This window comes from Labrus bergylta, chromosome 5, assembly GCF_963930695.1.
Source record: "Labrus bergylta chromosome 5, fLabBer1.1, whole genome shotgun sequence".
Taxonomy (NCBI): Eukaryota; Metazoa; Chordata; class Actinopteri; order Labriformes; family Labridae; genus Labrus; species Labrus bergylta.
This window is the reverse complement of record NC_089199.1, coordinates 963,435-983,709: the sequence shown is the minus strand read 5'-3', so window position 1 is coordinate 983,709 and position 20,275 is coordinate 963,435. Positions and strand designations below refer to the sequence as shown.

Below are 20,275 nucleotides of genomic sequence, written 5' to 3'. Positions count from 1 at the left end.
TTGTTTTGTGCCCTTGGTCTTGGCTAGATTGTTGAGTGAGTGATTTTGCTGTATTAAGTTTCCTGATTTGCCTATTTTTTTGGTATTTGCTTGTTTTTGTGACTTTCTTATTTTTGTCCCTGTGCTTGGTTGTCAAAGCTCTCAACGTTTGTTTTTAAAGGTGCTATATAAAGAACATTTCCCCCCTAAATACTTAATTAATATTCCATCAATAATACTTGAGAGTGAGTGAGTGAGTGAGTGAGAGATAAAATTGAGCAGGGAGTATAACGCAGTGTGTTTATTTTTTTGCAATTGAAAAGTGTACTTCATATATCTTGATGTTTGAAATGTTTGGTGTTTGTAGAAATAAATACCACTGATGATGCTGAGAGTATCAATCTTTGTCTCTTGTGTTTATTAAATGTATCTTACATTACAGTATTTTATATTGCTTTAAATTGTACTCCTACCTTCTTTTAGTAAATTATATTGCATCAGAGCAAAGGTCATAGTAACAAATTTGCTCTTCTCCAACTCCCACATTTCCTCCATTCCGCCTTTTACTGTATTATTCATTTATTCTTCATGTATTTATTATGAGTTTTATTCTACTTAGTCATTGTTGAGCGTTTAAAACGGGGCTTGCTCTTGAAAATGTTAACCAAACCTCCACTCTATTTTTATCACCTTTAGCCTGAAAATATTTTTTTCCCCAAGCATCCCGTGGTGCTGTCCTATCGGTGCAGCTGAATGGCTTACATTTTTTATCAATTGGAGTGACGAAAGCTGCGTCAGACACCCACTTCCTCAGGTAGGAGTGGATAACCTTGACAAATCCCCCCCCCCCCCCCCCAATGAGATGTTGAGAAGTCTCGTACAACAGGAGAGAGTGAGTGGCAGCTAATCGTTTGTGTTTGTTGTTAATGAGCAGCGCGCTGTGCGTCACGGTGCGTCCCGGACTCTCCTCCCTGCATGTCGGGCAGAGGAGCATGTGATCCCTCTGTCCTCCAGTGTCCTGACAGCGCTTAGTCCGTACCACAACGACTCGCAAGTGCTGCCCTACGGATGTACTCATGCCTCTCCACATTGTCTCTACAATACATCTTCATATTGTTGATCGCAGCTAAAGGAGGAGCGACATATATCTTTTTTTTTTTCCACATTTGCTCAACTGTCTTTTTTTTCTGTGAGGTAAACCAACGCGGTAAGTCATATCCTCTGGATTTGAAAAGATAAAGACAGTTTATTTCTGCAAAAAGTTGAACTACAGCTTGAAAACACATTTCAAATGCTTTGTTACATGTCGATTACGCTTCAGTCGAACTTGTCTTTCATCGTTTACAATTTGCATCTCCACAGAATTGTGCTCTAATTTACCCAAAGGTCAGAAGATAATCATGCGTGACCTTGATTGTGTTTAAAAGTCGTTGCATCCCTCCATTTGAGCAGCAGAAGCAGAGATGAGAGAGCAGATGCAGGCAGGGCTATAAGCATCAGCACCAGATGTGTGTTCTGGTGTTCACATTGACTGATCTGTGTTGTGATGCTGATAAGTCAGAACATGCAGGAGCTTTAACTCAACTGCAATTGTTTAGTTCAGCTTGGTTATACATTTAAAATGAGTTATTCATTTGAGGAGGTTGATATGATGCTTTGGCTCTGTGTAGTTTTAAAAAGTTCTGGGATGTGTTTTGGCTGTTTCCAGTAGGTTTGGAATTACAAATCAGTGGTTTGGGATTGGAAAAAAATAAGTAATTTGCATTGTGAAACAGCTGATTAATACATTTTAGGCTCAGACTTGTTTTTGAGGCTGTAATCTCAGGATCAGTAATCGATTTAAGTGTGGACCTTTAAACAGGACTGATTGCTGATACCTGCAAAGTCTGCTGTTTGAAATCCTTTAACCAAGAGAGGCTGGAAATCTCATAGAAAATATCAATATGCTTATTATCCCTGATGATGCTTGGGCACGGATGATTTTTTGACGTCCAACAGCGGAAACAGAGACATGTAAGAGCATGTTGTCACAATTAAAGATGAACTTGTGGCCCTGTTGCTGTTGGACAGTTGTCTGTTTGATTTCATAACAGGGATTTCTATGCAGAAACATACTCACAAGTCGGTCATCAGAGGCAAAAACGGATGTTCTTTAATTAAGAGACAGATCTTTAGTAGCTTAAATATGTAGCTGCTAACACACTGTGTTTAAAATATATCCTGGTAAGAGCTCAAACCAATAATCTCTTGAATCGCTGACTGAAGGTGAATGAATAAATATCTTTTTGACGTTCAATTTGTCATTTTCAGGAACTTTTAACCAGAGTTTCTTATTCCAGCCATTTATTTTGGAGGATTCAATATTTTTCTGGACCATATGTGATAAGATATCTAGGTTTTGGATTGTTGGTTGAATAAAAACCAACCATAAAAAGATGTTAACTCACCCTAATCAAATCTGGTAACACAATTTTTTTTTCCGTCTGTGCACACAGAGTCACATAAGATAAAGTTGCAAATAAATGTCAATCAAACTGTCTGTACATTAGAGCAGAAATATGATTTATCCAAAAAGGAGCTTCATCGTATTTGTCTAGTTGCTCAACACTGTCTTATTTAGAACAAGATTAAGTCATTTAGAAATCATTTTTATGATGTGGAGGTGAAAAAATACCCTTCATGTGAGCATGTTTCCCCTAGTTATCAATACAAATAATAATGGAGGTGCAGCAGGGATCAGTAAAGGGTAAAAGCAATTTTTCATTTTTTAACTTAATAGATCTTCACTGTGATCGACACAGGTCAAAGGCAACACGAGGCCCTCCAAAAGGCTCTTTCAGGCCATGAAAACATGCCTTAACTGTAGCAGAAAAATGGGCCGGGGTCGTCTGAACTTTGCGTTTTTATGGGGATTATTGGTTGGGTGAGTTGATGTTTTTTTGGTCCCCTGTGCTGGCTGGATGCTGCTGCCTCTGATTGATATTACGTGGCCACTGCGGGATGGGATTGAATGACAAGACAGAAAAGCAGGGCCGGGGTTTTACAGTTAATGCACACAGGATTATGAAGACTTGTGAATGGCGGCTGGATTATTGCATCATAGGCTCATCTTGACATGCACTGAGGAGGAAATCCGGTGCAGGTTTGGGGAGGAAAATAATACACAAAGATGTAAAGTGGATGCATATTTGGAGCCAAAAGAAGCAGGTTCTGTAAGTTTGTAGCTCCGAGAGTGAAGTTTGTACTCTTTTTATAGAAAGTGCTGTTGGAGGTAGAGTTTGTTTCAGGCTGATGTAAACTGGGAGGCTTGTGACGATGAAGGCACGTGTGTTGCGTCACTCTAAAGGTGCAGCCACTTCTTCATAGTTTCTATTAAAATACTTTTTGTTTTCTTATCTTTCCCCCCATAGGTTAAAAACAAAATACAAAGCTCATGTCATTTTTCATGGGTGGCAGATTTGTATAATGGAGAAACATGTCGCTTAATAAGTTATGAGACTACACAGAGGCTTGTGATGTTGATCGGGAGAACAGATGATCCAAAGCATCATGTTTACTTCCTTCCATTACATTTGGGTTGAACCAACCACTCCCTGGAAGAGGGGTGAGGATGGACGGATGCTGCTGCTGCTGCTGCTGCAAGGCTTCAGAGGATTATGGGATTTATAGGAGAAAAAAAGCTCCACTAAAGTTAAGCTTTGCAGAACAGGAAAATTAAATAGAACAATTTGCAGGATTGGGACTTTTTTAGGACTAAAAACATTGCGTGAGGGACAAAAATCTGTGGCGTTTTGATATTTTCTGTGTTTTATTTTTTATTCTTGAGAGAATGAGGTTAACGCTCAGGTGTGATGAATCGCCTCCTGTCTTTATGTTTGACATCTTCATGGCACAGGAGAGACATAACCATGTGTTTACAACCCAGCGTCTTTCATTGCAAGCTTAACCAAGCACTAAATGGAGGAATTATTCTGTCAGTGAGTGTATGAAATGTTATTTAAGGATCACAGCCAGAAAAAGAAAGCTGGACATTAAATGACACCATTTAAGTGCATAAAACATGATTTTATTTAAAAATGGAAATATGAAATGATGGTGCTATAATGAAACGTCATTACATTTGAATCTTGATGTTTTTCTGACACAGGCCTGAGATCCCCTTTCAACATCTCCCTAAAATCTACCTCCATCCATCTATCCTCCGTGCCTGTATCACTTCATCCTGCTCCTCCCAGTCTCTGTCTCGCCCTCTCTATTCTCTCTCTCCACCCCTGCCCCCCCTCCCCGACCCTGATGCCTAAGAACAGCAAGGTGACGCAGAGCGAGCAGAGCCATGAACACGTCACAGAATCGGTGGCTGACCTGCTCGCACACGAGGAGCCGCTGGACTACAAGAACAGCTCCCTGAACGTCGGAGGGGCCGCTGGGAAAAAAGTCCCTCAGATAGAGGTGCCCGAGAATGACGGACGTCCCGCATGGAACAGCAAACTGCAGTACATCCTGGCCCAGGTGGGCTTCTCTGTAGGCCTGGGGAACGTGTGGCGATTCCCTTACCTGTGCCAGAAGAACGGAGGAGGTGAGATACTGAGAGTGATCACATTTAAAGAAACAACAATAAACTAGGTCTTTCACTGGAAGGACTTTACACCCTCCTGTTGCCCACATAAAGGAGAACATGGGGAACGAGGAACATAGAGCCCAAGGGGTTTAATATAAATAGACATGTTATTTATTTAGTCCAGAAGCTTTATTTCCATGGCTCCGTAACTACAAATATTTGAATAATTGTATTGTTTGCCATTAAATTTTGTAGCCGCTGTACATTCAGTTCCATCACAAGATGTTTAAGAACTTTGATCTACTAGCTAATATTCTGATTTGAACAAAAACTTAATAATATTTGTATTCACCCTGCATGGTAATATTTTCCCCTGTAGCTTATATTCACATACTTACAAAATATCAGCATATCAACATTTTAGTGTCAGCATGTAGAATATTTGTCTTCATCTTCTTCTTCTTCTTCTTCTTCATCTTCTCCTTCTTTTTCTTTTTCTTTTTCTTCTTCTCTTCTTCCCATTTTATCAGACTTTCTACCTTTATATTCATTTGTGACCTTTGAAAGAATGACTCAGCAATAATTCTCATCCATCATTTGTTTCTCTTATCAAAATTAAAAAATCTCTCTAATATTTTTGCCACAATTTGACAGAGAGATAAATTAATGATTGAACATGTATGTCATTAACATCCACTTGGCTTTATTTCACATTTGGTGATATCAACCATCACAAACTACATGAAACTCACGTCCTTCCAGCTCAGAAGTGCTCACACTCAGAGAGCAGCCCCGTCTAAATATAGCTGCTCTATTGATTACTACAGGGCAGGCCGGGCTCGACTGATACTCTGGTAAACAGTGAGGAGCTCAATTTCAAAACTGAATGTAACTCAATAGTAATGAGGATTTATTTTGGTGTGGGTACATGTAGTGAGAGGAGTACATGATGGCTCCATAGAGGTGCTGCTGCTTACAACTCTGTCATGACTTCTTGTTTGCTGATTTACTGCACACAGGCAGGATTTAGAACCAATATGGGAGGATTTACTGACAGTAGGCCACCAGGTTACGTGACCTGGTGAGTGCCCATTTTTCACCCTGTAATTGTCTGTCTGGCCGCCAATTACAGACACATTAGAGCTCTGTGTTGTGTGGGCCCTTCTCTCCTCTCCGTTATTTCCCTTCCATCCGTCTCTTTCATAATGTCTTCTACGTCCTATCACTTCTAACTCGTCACTCTGTAACTCTGTATAGTTTGAACAACCTGTGATTGAATGGATTTATGTTAAGCGGATGTGAGTATCATGGCACAGGTCCAAAACGTCTCGCTACATTTAAACTCACCTCCTTTCTTTCCTCCACACCATTACTCGACCTCTATCAAATGTGTGCACCCCTCAGTGTAATTCCTACTTTGGATGTATTAATAGTCGTACATGTTTGCCTTTTATAAGTCCTGGATCATGACTTGCTTCATAAAACTCAGTAGTATCCTGATTCTCTGGATTAAGCTACAGAGGGACAAAATTAGACTTCCATCAAAATGAAAATGAAATTCAAAGAAAATTCATCTGTGCAGCAGAAACCTGTTTGTTTGAGATGGGCGAGGGAGATGGGTGCTTAGTAAGCTTAATATAGCTTACTGAATAACACATCATGCTTAGTTAAAGGGATTCTAAACTGTTTACTTGCCACTGGTACTAAAACCATGATGAACATAAACTGTTTTTGTACTCATCACATACAGGACGTTCCCTGTTAAATGTTCAGTTAATGCATGGGCTGATTTAGCTCTTAGGTTGTTGTTGAAGTTTTTGGTGATGTTTGTTCCTGTTGAGCTGTTGAACGATTTATTTGACATTTCAAAAACATTTTGTCTTGTGCATGTAAATGAGGTAGACAAAAATATAGATCACTTTTTACAACGACCCGCTCGGGTTGAAAATCGGTCATGGATTTAAAATTGTTGTTTAAAAAATCATAATGGGCTGGAATAAAAGTGCTTTAGTAAATCCATAGGTAACGTGTGTGCATGTATGTATGTGTGTGTGTGCGTGTGTGTGTGTGTGTGTGTGTGATTGTTATTATGCAATATGCAGGAATGGTGTGGCTTATACCAAAAACAGCCTCTTTTTTAAGGTTTATTTTTGACTTTTTATGCCTTCACTTAGAGACAGTAGATACAGTCGGAAATCGGTGAGAGAGGAGGAGAGGAGTCAGATTCAAACCCGTACATAGGGCACATGCACTAACCACTAGGCTACCAGCAACCCAGTAACATAACTTCTAAAGTGATTCACGACCGAACAAGCAAAGATTTAAATTTGCCATTTGGACTTTTTTCATGTGTATGAATGAATGAATGCTGAATACTCATGCAGTTTCTTTGCACCTGTTAGTAAAAATGATTATACTTTTAGAAGTTCCTTTTATTAACTAATAACTATTGGTCAAATACAACAACAACATAAACATTACAATTATTGATGTAAAACAAAATTGCAGCCTTGCTCACCAATTAGCCATGGGTGCAGAGGTAGGACGTGTGGCCTTCTTGGTTTAAATATGACCCTTGATTTTTCCTGATATATATATATATATATATATATATATATATATATATATATATATATATATTTTTTTTTTAACTTGAAATGCTTTAAAAATATTTTCCCTGTGTTTTTAAGGTGCCTATCTGGTTCCCTACTTTATCCTCCTTCTCATCATCGGCATCCCGCTCTTCTTCTTGGAGCTCGCTGTGGGTCAGAAGATCAGACGTGGGAGCATTGGGGTCTGGAACTACGTCTGTCCAAATCTGGGCGGGGTCGGGGTGTCCAGTCTGATGGTAAAGAACAAAAAAAACACATTTTTTTAATTTGTGTAACACAGATATACTATCTCTAAAACAGTGTTTCCTTTGGCACCTCATAGAGAAGCTCGTCTGGTGTGGGAAGTCCTCAGGTAACAATCATGGGGTTTGTAATGGGACAGCTGTCAGACCTGCAGTTAAATAGAAGCAAAAGGTTGCTCTACATTTGAGTCCTAATTTAAATGTTGGATTTGTCTTACGCATGTTGATGACATGTAACCATGATATTAATCAGAATGGTGTACAGGACAGCCTTCATACAGCCTCAGCCCGTCTCTGGGTTTCTGGGAGGTATTGACGTGTTTGAGAGTGAGAGGTAGCCTTTCTTCAGAATAGCACGGGCGGCGCAGAAGCAGCTATAAATATCTCTCAGAAGATCAGTGTTGAAAAGAGAGCACTTTAATTATTCATGCTTTCCCCAACCTTATTTAGCTTGTGAATGTCCTGGCTGCCATGACTGCAGAGAAGACTGACAGCAACATAAGACATGCAAGAAGCATGCTGCTTTATTAACATATCGCCCCCCCCCCCCCTTTACACGTCTTACAGGTTAATACAGTTTATTCAATATGACTCTTTAGACTGGAACATAATGTTTGATCTTTCTTTCTTTCTTTCTTTCTTTCTTTCTTTCTTTCTTTCTTTCTTTCTTTCTTTATGTGTTTCTTTCTCTCTCTCTGTCTTTCTTTCTTTCTTTCTTTCTGTCTTTCTGTCTGTCTTTCTTTCTTTCTCTCTTTCCTTCTTTCTGTCTTTCTTTCTGTCTTTCTTTCTGTCTTTCTTTCTGTCTTTCTGTCTTTCTTTCTTTCTGTCTTTCTTTCTGTCTTTCTTTCTGTCTGTCTGTCTTTCTGTCTTTCTTTCTGTCTTTCTTTCTGTCTTTCTTTCTTTCTTTCTGTCTGTCTGTCTGTCTGCTTTTCTTTCTTTCTTTCTGTCTTTCTGTCTTTCTGTCTTTCTTTCTTTCTCTCTTTCCTTCTTTCTGTCTTTCTTTCTGTCTGTCTTTCTTTCTTTCTGTCTTTCTTTCTGTCTGTCTTTCTGTCTTGTTTTCTTTCTGTCTTTCTTTCTTTTTGTCTTTCTGTCTTTCTTTCTTTCCGTCTTTCTTTATTTCTTTCTGTCTTTCTTTCTGTCTTTCTGTCTTTCTTTCTTTCTGTCTTTCTTTCTGTCTGTCTGTCTGTCTGTCTGTCTTTCTTTCTTTCTGTCTTTCTTTCTGTCTTTCTTTCTGTCTTTGTTTCTTTCTGTCTGTCTGTCTGTCTGTCTGTCTGTCTGTCTGTCTTTCTGTCTTTCTGTCTTTCTTTCTGTCTTTCTTTCTGTCTTTCTTTCTTTCTGTCTTACTGTCTTTCTGTCTGTCTTTCTTTCTTTCTGTCTTTCTTTCTGTCTTTCTTTCTGTCTTTCTGTCTTTCTTTCTGTCTTTCTTTCTGTCTTTCTTTCTTTCTTTCTGTCTTTCTTTCTGTCTTTCTTTCTTTCTGTCTGTCTTTCTTTCTTTCTGTCTGCCTGCCTGTCTGTCTTTCTGTCTTTCTTTCTTTCTTTCTGTCTTTCTTTCTTTCTTTCCTTCTGTCTTTCTTTCTTTCTTTCCTTCTTTCTGTCTTTCTGTCTTTCTTTCTTTCTGTCTGTCTGTCTGTCTTTCTTTCTTTCTGTCTGTCTTTCTTTCTGTCTTTCTTTCTTTCTTTCTTTCTTTCTTTCTGTCTTTCTTTCTTTCTGTCTGTCTTTCTTTCTGTCTTTCTTTCTGTCTTTTTCTCTTTCTTTCTTTCTGTCTTTCTTTCTGTCTTTCTTTCTTTCTTTCTGTCTTTCTTTCTTTCTTTCTTTCTGTCTTTCTTTCTGTCTTTCTTTCTTTCTTTCTGTCTTTCTGTCTTTCTGTCGTTCTTTCTTTCTTTCTTTCTGTCTTTCTTTCTGTCTTTATTTCTTTCTTTCTGTCTTTCTGTCTTTCTTTCTTTCTGTCTTTCTTTCTTTCTTTCTGTCTGTCTTTCTTTCTGTCTTTCTTTCTTTCTGTCTTTTTCTCTTTCTTTCTGTCTTTCTTTCTTTCTTTCTTTCTGTCTTTCTTTCTGTCTTTATTTCTTTCTTTCTTTCTGTCTTTCTGTCTTTCTGTCGTTCTTTCTGTCTTTCTTTCTGTCTTTCTTTCTTTCTGCCTTTCTCTCTTTCTTTCTGTCTTTCTTTCTTTCTGCCTTTCTCTCTTTCTTTCTTTCTTTCTTTCTTTCTGTCTTTCTGCCTGTCTTTCTGTCTTTCTTTCTTTCTGTCTTTCTGTCTTTCTTTCTTTCTTTCTGTCTTTCTATCTTTGTTTCTTTCTGTCTTTCTGTCTTTCTTTCTTTCTTTCTTTCTGTCTTTCTTTCTGTCTTTCTTTCTTTCTGTCTTTCTGTCTTTCTTTCTTTCTTTCTGTCTTTCTATCTTTGTTTCTTTCTGTCTTTCTGTCTTTCTTTCTTTCTTTCTTTCTTTCTGTCTTTCTTTCTGTCTGTCTGTCTGTCTTTCTTTCTATCTTTCTTTCTTTCTCTTTGTCTTTCTTTCTAGGTGTGTGGCTTTGTTGGTCTCTACTATAACGTTATCATCGGCTGGAGCATCTTTTATTTCTTCCAGTCCTTTCAGTATCCTCTTCCATGGAGCGAATGTCCAATCAGAAAGAACGGGACACTGGCCAGTAAGTGACATTATGTAAATACAATGAATGTTATAAATTCATCATGTTTCAGAGGAAAAACTCATATTTATTTTGTTCTGCATAGATCAATTGAATACTTAGATGTATACATAACTGCTTTGTACTAAGGTACCGGTGTGAGCTGCATCAGATTGTGCTGGTAATAGAATTCACTATCAACACAGAGTGCAGATGAAGCTGATGGTCAATAGTTTTACAGCAGATACTTAACTAAATACCAAAAATGGGAGTGCCAGTGACCACCAAAGTCATTCATGTATCAGAAATATCTCCAGGATCTCACCAATACTTGCTACTAGCTTGGTGGTGAATCATTGACAAGAAATCATATTTGACTGCATAACATGTTTCCCTAATCTAAAGTATAACGGAAATGTGTGTGCAGTTAAATACTATTTAAGGGCTTGATATGAGATTTTTTGATCCAGCAGATGTCGCCCTTGAGCACCAGCATGAAACCAAAACAACTTGCGCTGCATTGTTGTGTTAGCATGCTAATGCTAGCGATCTTTATTATGCTTGTATCTTCACACTGCATGTAAATTTACCTGAAATGAGCGTGATCTAGAAACACAGTTAAGCAGTGAGTACAGTATGTTATTCTTCTTTTCTCTAGTCCCTCAATTCATCAACTTTTATACGTGAGGGGAGGAGTCAGCCGGCCGTCCGGGCGATGTAAACAAAGTGAAGATAGGACTCTGAAAACTCTGAAAACATCACAGACAGTGGGACTCGGGTGTTACACCCATTGTAGACAGTCATGGCTCACAGAATTATTTTCAGAGGATATCCTTGATTTCTATTACAATTAAGTGTGAAGAATCACATAGAAAGCCTTTAAGGGCACAGAGTATCAACACTTTTGATCACTTTAGCTACGTTTTAAGGCGGCTAAAGTTGGTTTCAATCTGCATACAAAATAATATAGACGTTACTTTCATGCGTACACAGAAGAGTGTCTAAATTCAGAGTTCATCTAAAGGAAACTGTGGGGCTTATTCTTGAAGTATATAAATGTGTTTTTGCTTCAGGCCATTAAGTGGTTTTTGAGACAGTTTGTGTTCGCTTCAGTCAAATGCCATTACAGCAGATTAATGCCTTCATCTAATATCAAGAGTGTGTACATTTTCAGGATTATGCTCGGGACAATATCCATTTGTTTCATTGTTGTTGTCTGTCTTATTTTTAGAATGTATATTGTTCCCACACTAATTCCTTAATGGGCCACCATGCTATAAGATATAGGATTAAATGTTCTCTGTATGAAGCGCTGCAGCCTCAGACACACCTGCAGAGAGTAGACCAGACAAACCGTGAAACTCTCTTTCAGTTACAACTTCACATGCATAATCCAGATTAACCCCCCCCCCCCCCCCCCCGTAGTTTGATCAGAAGAGATAATCGCGTGATCCAGGGCAGCCAAGAAACACTTGTAGCATGTTAGTATGACTCAGCCGGGCAGCTGGCAGAGAGACAGGGAGCAGAAATACAGACTGAAGGAAAGCTGCAGCATAGAGAGAAAATGATTCACTGTAAGAAAAGAAACAATAACTATGAGTCAGGAAGGAACCAGACAGAATAAAACATCAAATTAGCGGAAGCCATCTTGAATTCATTAGATTTACATCGTAATACTTCTATCGAGAGTTCTCCCTACAATTATGTGTGTGTCTGTGTGCGCGCATTCATAAATCTGCGATTTACATGAAGAATTCATAACATCTCTGGCTCTTTTCTCAGCCACACAGAGTTATATATCATTTCTTCAAGGTAGTATGAGAATATAGCATGGGTTGTAAATGAGAGGTTCATGCTCTGCATACTAAACACGCCATGACCTTGTTTAGCTTTCTTTAAGTCTGAGAGGTGTAAACCAGCCCAGAATTGAGATTATGACCCTGAGCAAACACTCTCAATCACTGTATTCCCCCTCTGGTGAATCCAAGCGTCCCGCTGCACCCTCACAACTGTTCCTGTGCTTTCAGCATTCCCCAAACTTAAGCTCTGTCATCTCTTCTTTTGTCTGCGTTTCCTACAGTCGTGGAGCCTGAGTGTGAAAAAAGCTCGGCCACAACCTATTTCTGGTACCGTCAGACTCTGAACACCACCAGCACCATAGCAGAGAGCGGAGGCCTCAACATCAAAATGACCCTGTCTCTGCTGGTAGCCTGGATCATCGTGTGCCTCGCTGTCATCAGAGGGATTGCCTCCTCTGGGAAGGTGAAGGGGAAAAGGACAGCATAATGAGAGAACAATATGGAAGAAACAACTGTCTCACTTAGATGTGTGTTTTTGATTTTCTCTCCAACAGGTGATGTACTTCAGCTCTCTTTTCCCCTACGTGGTGTTGTTTTGTTTCCTGGTCCGGGGTTTGATGCTGAAAGGATCAGTGGATGGTATCGCTCACATGTTCACTCCCAAGGTGAGACCAACTTCATCCTAATCATTTGAATAGGCCTTGCTAGAAAATGCTGAATAATATATTGACCTTGTCGTTGTGTCTCTCACAGTTGGAAAAGATGCTGGAGCCGCAGGTGTGGAGGGAGGCAGCCACCCAGGTTTTCTTCGCCCTGGGTCTGGGGTTCGGTGGGGTCATAGCCTTCTCCAGTTACAATAAGATCGATAACAACTGTCACTTTGATGCGGTGCTCGTCTCTGTCATCAACTTCCTCACCTCCATTCTGGCCACGCTGGTGGTGTTTGCTGTGCTCGGCTTCAAGGCCAACATCATGAATGAAAAGTGTGTTGTCGAGTAAGTTCTTATTCATCCTGTTTTAGGACGAGAACATCTGTAAGCCAAAAACTCTAAACACTCAATATAGTTAATTTCCTGTCATTAAGTATATTTAACTAAATTTACATCACTAATAGGAAATAATAATAATTAGTTAAACACGATGTGTTGATTCTCTAGCATGTCCATGATGTCATTTGTTGTAAAGTTTCTCTGAGCTGTAGTCAGAAGATACTTTTGTTCTGGTTTCACTTGCTAAGGGTTGAAGATATTTCTTTGAATTTCCCTTTCAGGGCGCGGTCACACTGGCAATCCGTACCGTGCCGTACTGAAGTATGAGTCCACGTCCGCACATCCGAGAACATGACAGCTAACTTTGTGTCTTTACTTTGAGACATTTTAGTCAAATACAGACAGAACACTCAGGATTTCTTCATAATAAAGTTATTCTGTATGCATTGACTCAATGAAATAAAATGTCTTGTTCTTACATGCAGTACAGAAAATTCTTACATGTAAAAAGTTAATGGCTGTATCCCAATTGCCAAGTACCTACTCAGTCTGTCAGTAGGCAGTACCTACTATCTGTGCTGTCTACTGTTTAGTACCTACTATTCAGTAGGCAGATATTTGTTCCTACTTCGTCTGATTCATTCAGTAAGGAAGTGGCGTCATTTACGCTACCCGAACCGCCTGCATTCACCTGTTTCCTTTTTTTTTCAAGAAGAGTAATGGGCATACAGTCAGGTAAAAAAACAATATCACAATGTAAATCAAGTAAAAGACTAGATTAAATTACTAAATAACATACAGTACATAAAGGAAAGTACAAATGAAAGACAGTAATATACAGAATATAAAATAAACCAATAAAGACACATTTAAATAGTGAAATCATTATTTAAATAGAGGGGAAAAGGTTTTATAATAATGCAGACATTTGTTATATTTTCTGTTGTTAATTAAAAGTAGTGATTTCAGATGGGACTTTAATTCTAGATTAAAAATTGATTCAATTAATCCATGCTCGTTTGTTTTGATTTGGAGATGCACGTGAAGTGACCTTGCATGTGTATGATGATTGCTCATATTTGTATTTTGCTGGATATCTATATCTGTTTGTATGTTTCCATATCATCCTGTTAATGTCTTTTCTACACTACACCAGAGATATATGTCATCGTGTTGCATCATATTCTAGCTTTAATGTTGATTTAGAATTTGTCTTTTTCGGGTTTGTAGAAATGCAGAGAAGATCCTGGGATACCTCAACTCTAACGTGCTGAGTCATGACCTCATACCTCCACATGTGAACTTCTCCCATCTCTCCACATCAGACTACGCAGAGATATACGGGGTCATCAAGACGGTAAAAGAAGACAGCTTTGCTCAGCTGGGTTTGGAGCCTTGTCTCCTGGAGGATGAGCTCAACAAGGTGAGTCTCTGGCACAGTTTCTGTGACTGAAAGGTCCATTCCATTTCCTGAATGTAATCATTGTTACACTCCTCTGCAGGCTGTCCAGGGCACAGGTCTGGCCTTCATCGCCTTCACTGAAGCCATGACTCATTTCCCAGCGTCTCCTTTCTGGTCGGTCATGTTCTTCTTCATGCTCATCAATCTGGGTCTGGGCAGTATGATTGGCACCATGACTGGCATCACAACACCTGTGCTTGACACCTACAAAGTCCACAGGGAGCTTTTCACAGGTACCCTGCCCCCAACTTCTTCTCCCTCAGCCAGGGCATGCCATTCCTACTTAAATCCCTTTATTCAGCAAAGTATTAAAGGCTGCATTAGGCTTTGTATCATTGCCCTGAGTGGACTGAATACTAAACACCTAAAAGGAAACAAATCCACTTTCTGCCAATACAACCCTTTTTTTCATTTTACTTTCTATTGGACCAAAATCTCAAAGATTTGTACCTTCTCCATTGAACTTCTCTTCTTCTCTGGATTTGTTTTAGTGTGTTGCTGCGTTGTGGCCTTCCTCTGTGGCCTGTTGTTTGTTCAACGCTCGGGGAACTACTATGTCACCATGTTTGATGATTACTCTGCCGGGCTGCCTCTCACTGTTGTGGTCATCCTAGAAAATGTGTCTGTTGCTTGGATTTACGGCACAAAGAGGTAACACTTTTTTTAGGTTTTTTTGTTTTTGTGTCTTCAATTCACCGAGATCAAATCTGAATTATAAAAATGAACACATGCACTGGAAAGAAGTGTTTCAAATAGAATTAAACTACGCAAAGGAACATGGTCATTACTGCGATTTCACACACTACCTCATGCTCAGTTTGAACATATTACACTCAGTTTAAATTTTCTTTTTGTATATTTTGTATATTTATATATATTATTATTTTTATTTGGCTATGTTTAATTTTAATATTTTATTGTTGGCATTCATTGTGGGCAGCAAAGAAATAATTTAATTGTACAAGGAAACATGTTTCCTACTGTGCACATGACAATAAACATTTTGAATCTTTGAATCTTGTGTCTTTGTCAGGTTCATGCAGGATCTGGAGGACATGTTGGGTTTCCGACCATATAGGATATATTTCTACCTGTGGAAGTATGTCTCCCCTCTGTGCCTCATTGTGCTCATCTCAGCTACGGTTATAGAGATGGCCATCAGCCCACCAGGATATAACGCCTGGATCGAAGAGCTGGTCAGTTTCAGGATGCATAAGTACATGTGTGATGAAACCATGTCTATTTTTTATTGAGTAACTTGCTCAACTGGTGTTTTATTTTCCTGTTTACAAGTTTTTATGCCAAGAATGTCTAAAGTGAGAGGGTGCTATTTGTTGGAAGTTTGATAAAAAGGCAGAGACAGCATGCTCACAATTATAAGGCTGACTGTCTATTTCAGCAGGTTTAATACTCACCATATTTTTAGTCGTATTTAAGCATGTAAACACACCACTGTTTGCTAATTAGCTCTAAACAATATCTATATATATATATATATATATATATATATATATATATATATATATATATAAATGCTATTTATTTAACCCTCTCTGTGTGCCTGCAGGCTCAAGAACGCTTCGAGAGTTACCCTCCTTGGGCATTGGCCATGTGCTTTGCCCTCATCATAGCGGCCATGCTTCCTCTGCCAATCGTCTTCATCGCCCGTCGTTTCAACTTGATCTCGGACGGCTCCAACAAGCTGTCCGTCTCCTACCGTAAAAGCATGATGAAGGACATCTCAAACTTGGAGGAACAGGACGAGTCCAGATTTATCCTCGGAGCCAAGCCTGGGGAGGCACCATCATCAGGGACGGCACATAAATCCTACCTGACCCCGGGAGGGAACAAACCCATACTGGACCCAAACACCTTGTCTCCTAACAGCTGTTACGGCACGAGCTACCAGAACCCCGCCATCAGCCCCACCACACCAAGTACCCCGCCCACACCTGCCACACCTGAGTCTGACTCTTAACCGCTGTCCTAAGACCCCTCTGTAGCACATTCTACCTTTCAGCTGGAAAGTCTCCACCAGGGGTCACTGCAGTGCAGAGAATCCCCTCCACTGCCCTACTGTTACCACAAAAACTGTATGTATTCCCCCATCTCATGGCATGCTTCCCACTATAACACCATGAACCACTTCGGCAGGAGAGTTCACTTGTATCAGTAGATCAACACTAAAATCAGAGCGAGGCTTGCATTGACACACTGTATCTATTCTGTATTTACTATCACAGGGTGTATGTGCTTCAGATGAAGTTTGTTTTTCTGCTTTCTTTGCCTTACTTTAAAGGTCCTCAGCAGAAAAAACCCCAGCTATAATGCACATCCCTGTCTGCACAGTACAGAGGATCAAGGGTGTGGCCCAACTTGTTGAACTGGTTTTCACTCAGTACACTGACACCAAGAGCCAAGATGAACGTGTTAAATTATATTTAAAGGTTTAAAGCTTGGCATCCTCCAATATTGTACTGTGTGTCAAATCAGCAGTCTCTCACAAAACAAGTTCATGTATTTGAAGTGTCATGCAGATCTGAGCTAGAAACACTTGTAGATTTGTTTTTCACATGGCTGTGTATTGTTATAAACTATGCTTAAGGCTGCTGAAAAGACATACATTAATGCTCATTCTGTGTGTAGTCAGTATTGTTCTGGTTCAGTTAAAAGCAGTGTCAGGTGTAGTATTATGAAGAATATCATTTTTGGCCATTACACACACATTCTGACGTACACACCACTTTTTCAGTTTCTCCACCAAAGAGCAATGAGTTTAACAAAACACTTGAAACCTTCATATTTATAACTCTAAATATACTGGCTCATTTAACTAAAAGAAGCTTGTTTTGGTTCGTCAGAGACAGAAAGCACAGCTTGCTGGTGTGAATTTAAAACACATGTCCTTGCAACAAAAGCACAAAAAAATTTTTTGCACAAATTCTGTGCTCAAGTGGGCAACTTCCCCTGATTAATGACCAATCATTTTGTGAACGTCTAAGCACATGTGAAATTAAAACTATTCCTGCCATTAAATATGTCCCACAAAAAAAAGTAAGCAATACGTTCTTATATTGGAGCACAAACCAGAATGCACAAGTATTTTACAATAAACATGAAATCAGCAACGGACCCAAAGATTTGACAAAGTAAAGGCTCAACGTGTTCTAAAACACATTCACTCACATCACTGGTCCTTTATGATGAAGATCTTTGACACCTTGTTGAACTGATGTTGAACTAGCAGTTGGATCAGGTAAAGATGGTTAACTACCTTCAACATTTTTTCACTCACTGTTTGTGAACAGCTGTGAAAACTGTCTTTAAGTTTAAACTGAGCACATTCAAGTTTCTGCTACATGTAAGGTGATACCTTTATTTATTTTTGTACTCACAATATTAAAAGACATGGTGTTAAGAATTATATGGACTATATTTATATTTCTGTATATTTGCAGTGTATGTAGATGTGATGAACAACAAAGATTTATCTTTTAAAGAGACCAGTATATATACATATTGTATATTTTCATCTTGTGTGATACTTATTTAAATTGTATATTTTAAGAATTTATAGGCTATATTTTGTAGTTTGAGTAGTTCATTCTTGTGGGATGAGAAAATGCTGCTGGGAGGTGGAATTTAAGTCCTGTGAAGTGTCGTCTTGTATGAGCTGATGTTCGGAGACACCCGCTCATCGGTCTCCTCTTTGGGTTTACTGGTCTACTTGTTTTTAGGCACACTAGCATCCAACTAGTTACCATGGACGGTTAAACCGTGGTGTGAACCCTGTGACTTTTTGTTTAGTTAAGTTTGATGAAATATTATTTTTGTCCAAAAATAATTCACAACTCAAATGTTGACATTTTAAAAACATACTAACATGCTACATGTAGGCAAGGTTATCCTATTCACTCTTAGAAACACAGCAACATGCTCATAACTACATGCTAAAGATTAGCATGTTATTATATGTTATGCAAAGACAAAATCATTAGTGTTTAAACATTTTTTTTTTTTTTTTTATTTGTTTATTTTGACAGCCTACTAGGTGTGCCATAGTTAGCTATACGCTACTTTACATCTGTAGTCCCTGCAATTTGAAGGTTGTGCTAAAAAAGGTTTCTATAAGACATCAAATAGTTCTAGCATGTATGTTAAGATGCTAACATTATAGTCATCACCTAGCTAGCTGAGTGTTGAAATGATTTGTTAACGGGTGAAATCAGACCTTTAACAGTGAATAACTCTTCTCAGAGTTAGCCTCATTTTTTTTCAATCGGTGTTAACACAGGGTTTAATTCCGACCGAACTGAAAACGTAGCTCAGAGCTCTTTTGCAAACACTTTGTTGATACAACTGTTGTTCTTTTTGCTAAGTGCAATATACATTTAGACATTGAACTATAACTCAGAGAACCACATGATTGTTCTCTCGACTCAGCAGTGTGTAATTACGGTCTAAATTCTAAGACATAAATGCAGCTAAAGCCCACATCAGCATAACTGCAGCTGAGACGATAATGACTTAGAGCTTTAACTGAAAACTGAGTGCATTCTCCGTGAGAGAGAATTCATCAAGGTCTACTAAGATAATGTTTTTGGAGTGTTTTGAATTCAATTGAATTCGACAGAGAAGCTAATGTAAAAAATGAGTTTCTGTTTTGGCTATCACATTGTTTCCCTCAGAAGTTACCCACTCCCAACTTTTGCAGCCATTTAATTTGTTTGCCATCACGACTTACAAAACATTACAAGACGTAACTCGTGTTTTTTATGTAGAAGAAAATTCACTGAGCAATGAGTAAGCCCTTTCATTGATGCGACACGTTCCCACCCTCACACAAACCAGATTTTTTTTTTGCCACTTCAGTGGTAGATCTAAGAAAAGCATATTATTCTCTTCTTTTTATTATCAATTAAACTTTTTTATGCGTGTTCTATGTAAAGAGTATTACATTCTTGCAGGAGTGCTAGTGTGGCTAAAAACGTCTCATTCTTGTTTGATATCTTGTCTCCTGTTTGTGTGAGAGCCAGGCACTTCCTGCAGAGAGTGCATGATGTGTAGAGATCTCTTTGTTGTCCACACCTGTAAATAATCCAATCAAACTGTTGTCATGATAGAGTTTATCCATGTGAAGTATATCAATGTAAAAAAAAGAAGTTTAGCAGAAAGTGTAAAATAGGTTATAATGAATGTGACAAATGCACTTTTTTCACTAGGACGGCAAAATTGTTAGCATTTTGCTGTCCTTATAGCAGTACATTTCAAGGTCTGTGTATAAGCAATATCAAGTTATTAAACTTCTAAATAATTTAGGCTAAAAGAAGGGTGACACATTATTGTCAGTTCTTAGCAATGATTAGAAACTTCCCCTCGTAGCCAAGGGGACTCCTCTTACAAAGTGCTGGAGTCTGTGTGCTTATGTAAATAGACCAAAGTGTGTTTGTGCTTGTGTGTGTGTATTGGTGTGTGTGTGTGTGTGTGTAATCCATATTCCTTCATCTTACCTGTGAATGCAGGGCCTTACTGAGCACATGTTACGAGCACTGTCTGTACAGGAGTCACATTTAGTCTTTTTCTTCTGTAGGTACTCTTGCTGACGTTCCTGAGTCATAGTATGATTGTATGAGAGTGACAAATTGTTGTAAAAATTGTGAACATCACCAAAAATATTAATAATAAAGAGTGGATAAGCTGCTGTTGGATTTGTGGATTTTGTTGCAACTTTTTTCTTTTCCCCTGAAAAGTTCAAAATAAATGTCTCCTCACCGCAGACAAAGGTCGGTGATGAATTTACACACTCACTCCCTACTGCCCACATAGGCTGGACTATATAGTGCACTCATTTGGAACATTGAAAAAAAATTGTGGCCACTACCTGCTCACTCGCTGGCAGCTGACAATGACATCATTACCGTCGCACAACTAAAACGTGCAGCTTCACATCAGCCGAGGAAAGTTCATAAACCTCATCAAAAAAGGGTTCTTGCTGATTTAAAAAAAAAACATCTATT

General features: G+C 38.8%; 1 protein-coding gene across 1 annotated transcript; it reads left to right on the top strand.

The window, feature by feature from the left end:
* The first annotated feature begins 857 nt into the window (after positions 1 to 857).
* On the top strand, positions 858 to 19,956 carry LOC109990123 (sodium-dependent neutral amino acid transporter SLC6A17). The gene is made up of 12 exons (XM_029278950.2): positions 858 to 1,186; positions 4,127 to 4,555; positions 7,228 to 7,385; positions 9,903 to 10,029; positions 12,089 to 12,270; positions 12,362 to 12,472; positions 12,561 to 12,802; positions 14,027 to 14,219; positions 14,299 to 14,491; positions 14,750 to 14,909; positions 15,292 to 15,454; positions 15,826 to 19,956. Exons 1-12 carry the CDS (start codon positions 1,048 to 1,050, stop codon positions 16,234 to 16,236), a joined length of 2,508 nt encoding a protein of 835 aa, XP_029134783.2. The 5' UTR covers positions 858 to 1,047; the 3' UTR covers positions 16,237 to 19,956.
* Positions 19,957 to 20,275: the final 319 nt, after the last annotated feature.

What these genes read in the sequence shown, in the direction of transcription:
- LOC109990123 (XM_029278950.2), top strand. Translation starts at nt 1,048, where the DNA reads ATGTACTCATGCCTCTCCACATTGTCTCTACAATACATCTTCATATTG. An exon ending in CTCACATGTTCACTCCCAAG is followed by an intron (nt 12,473 to 12,560) that starts GTGAGACCAACT and finishes TGTCTCTCACAG; the next exon opens with TTGGAAAAGATGCTGGAGCC. An exon ending in TGGATTTACGGCACAAAGAG is followed by an intron (nt 14,910 to 15,291) that starts GTAACACTTTTT and finishes TGTCTTTGTCAG; the next exon opens with GTTCATGCAGGATCTGGAGG.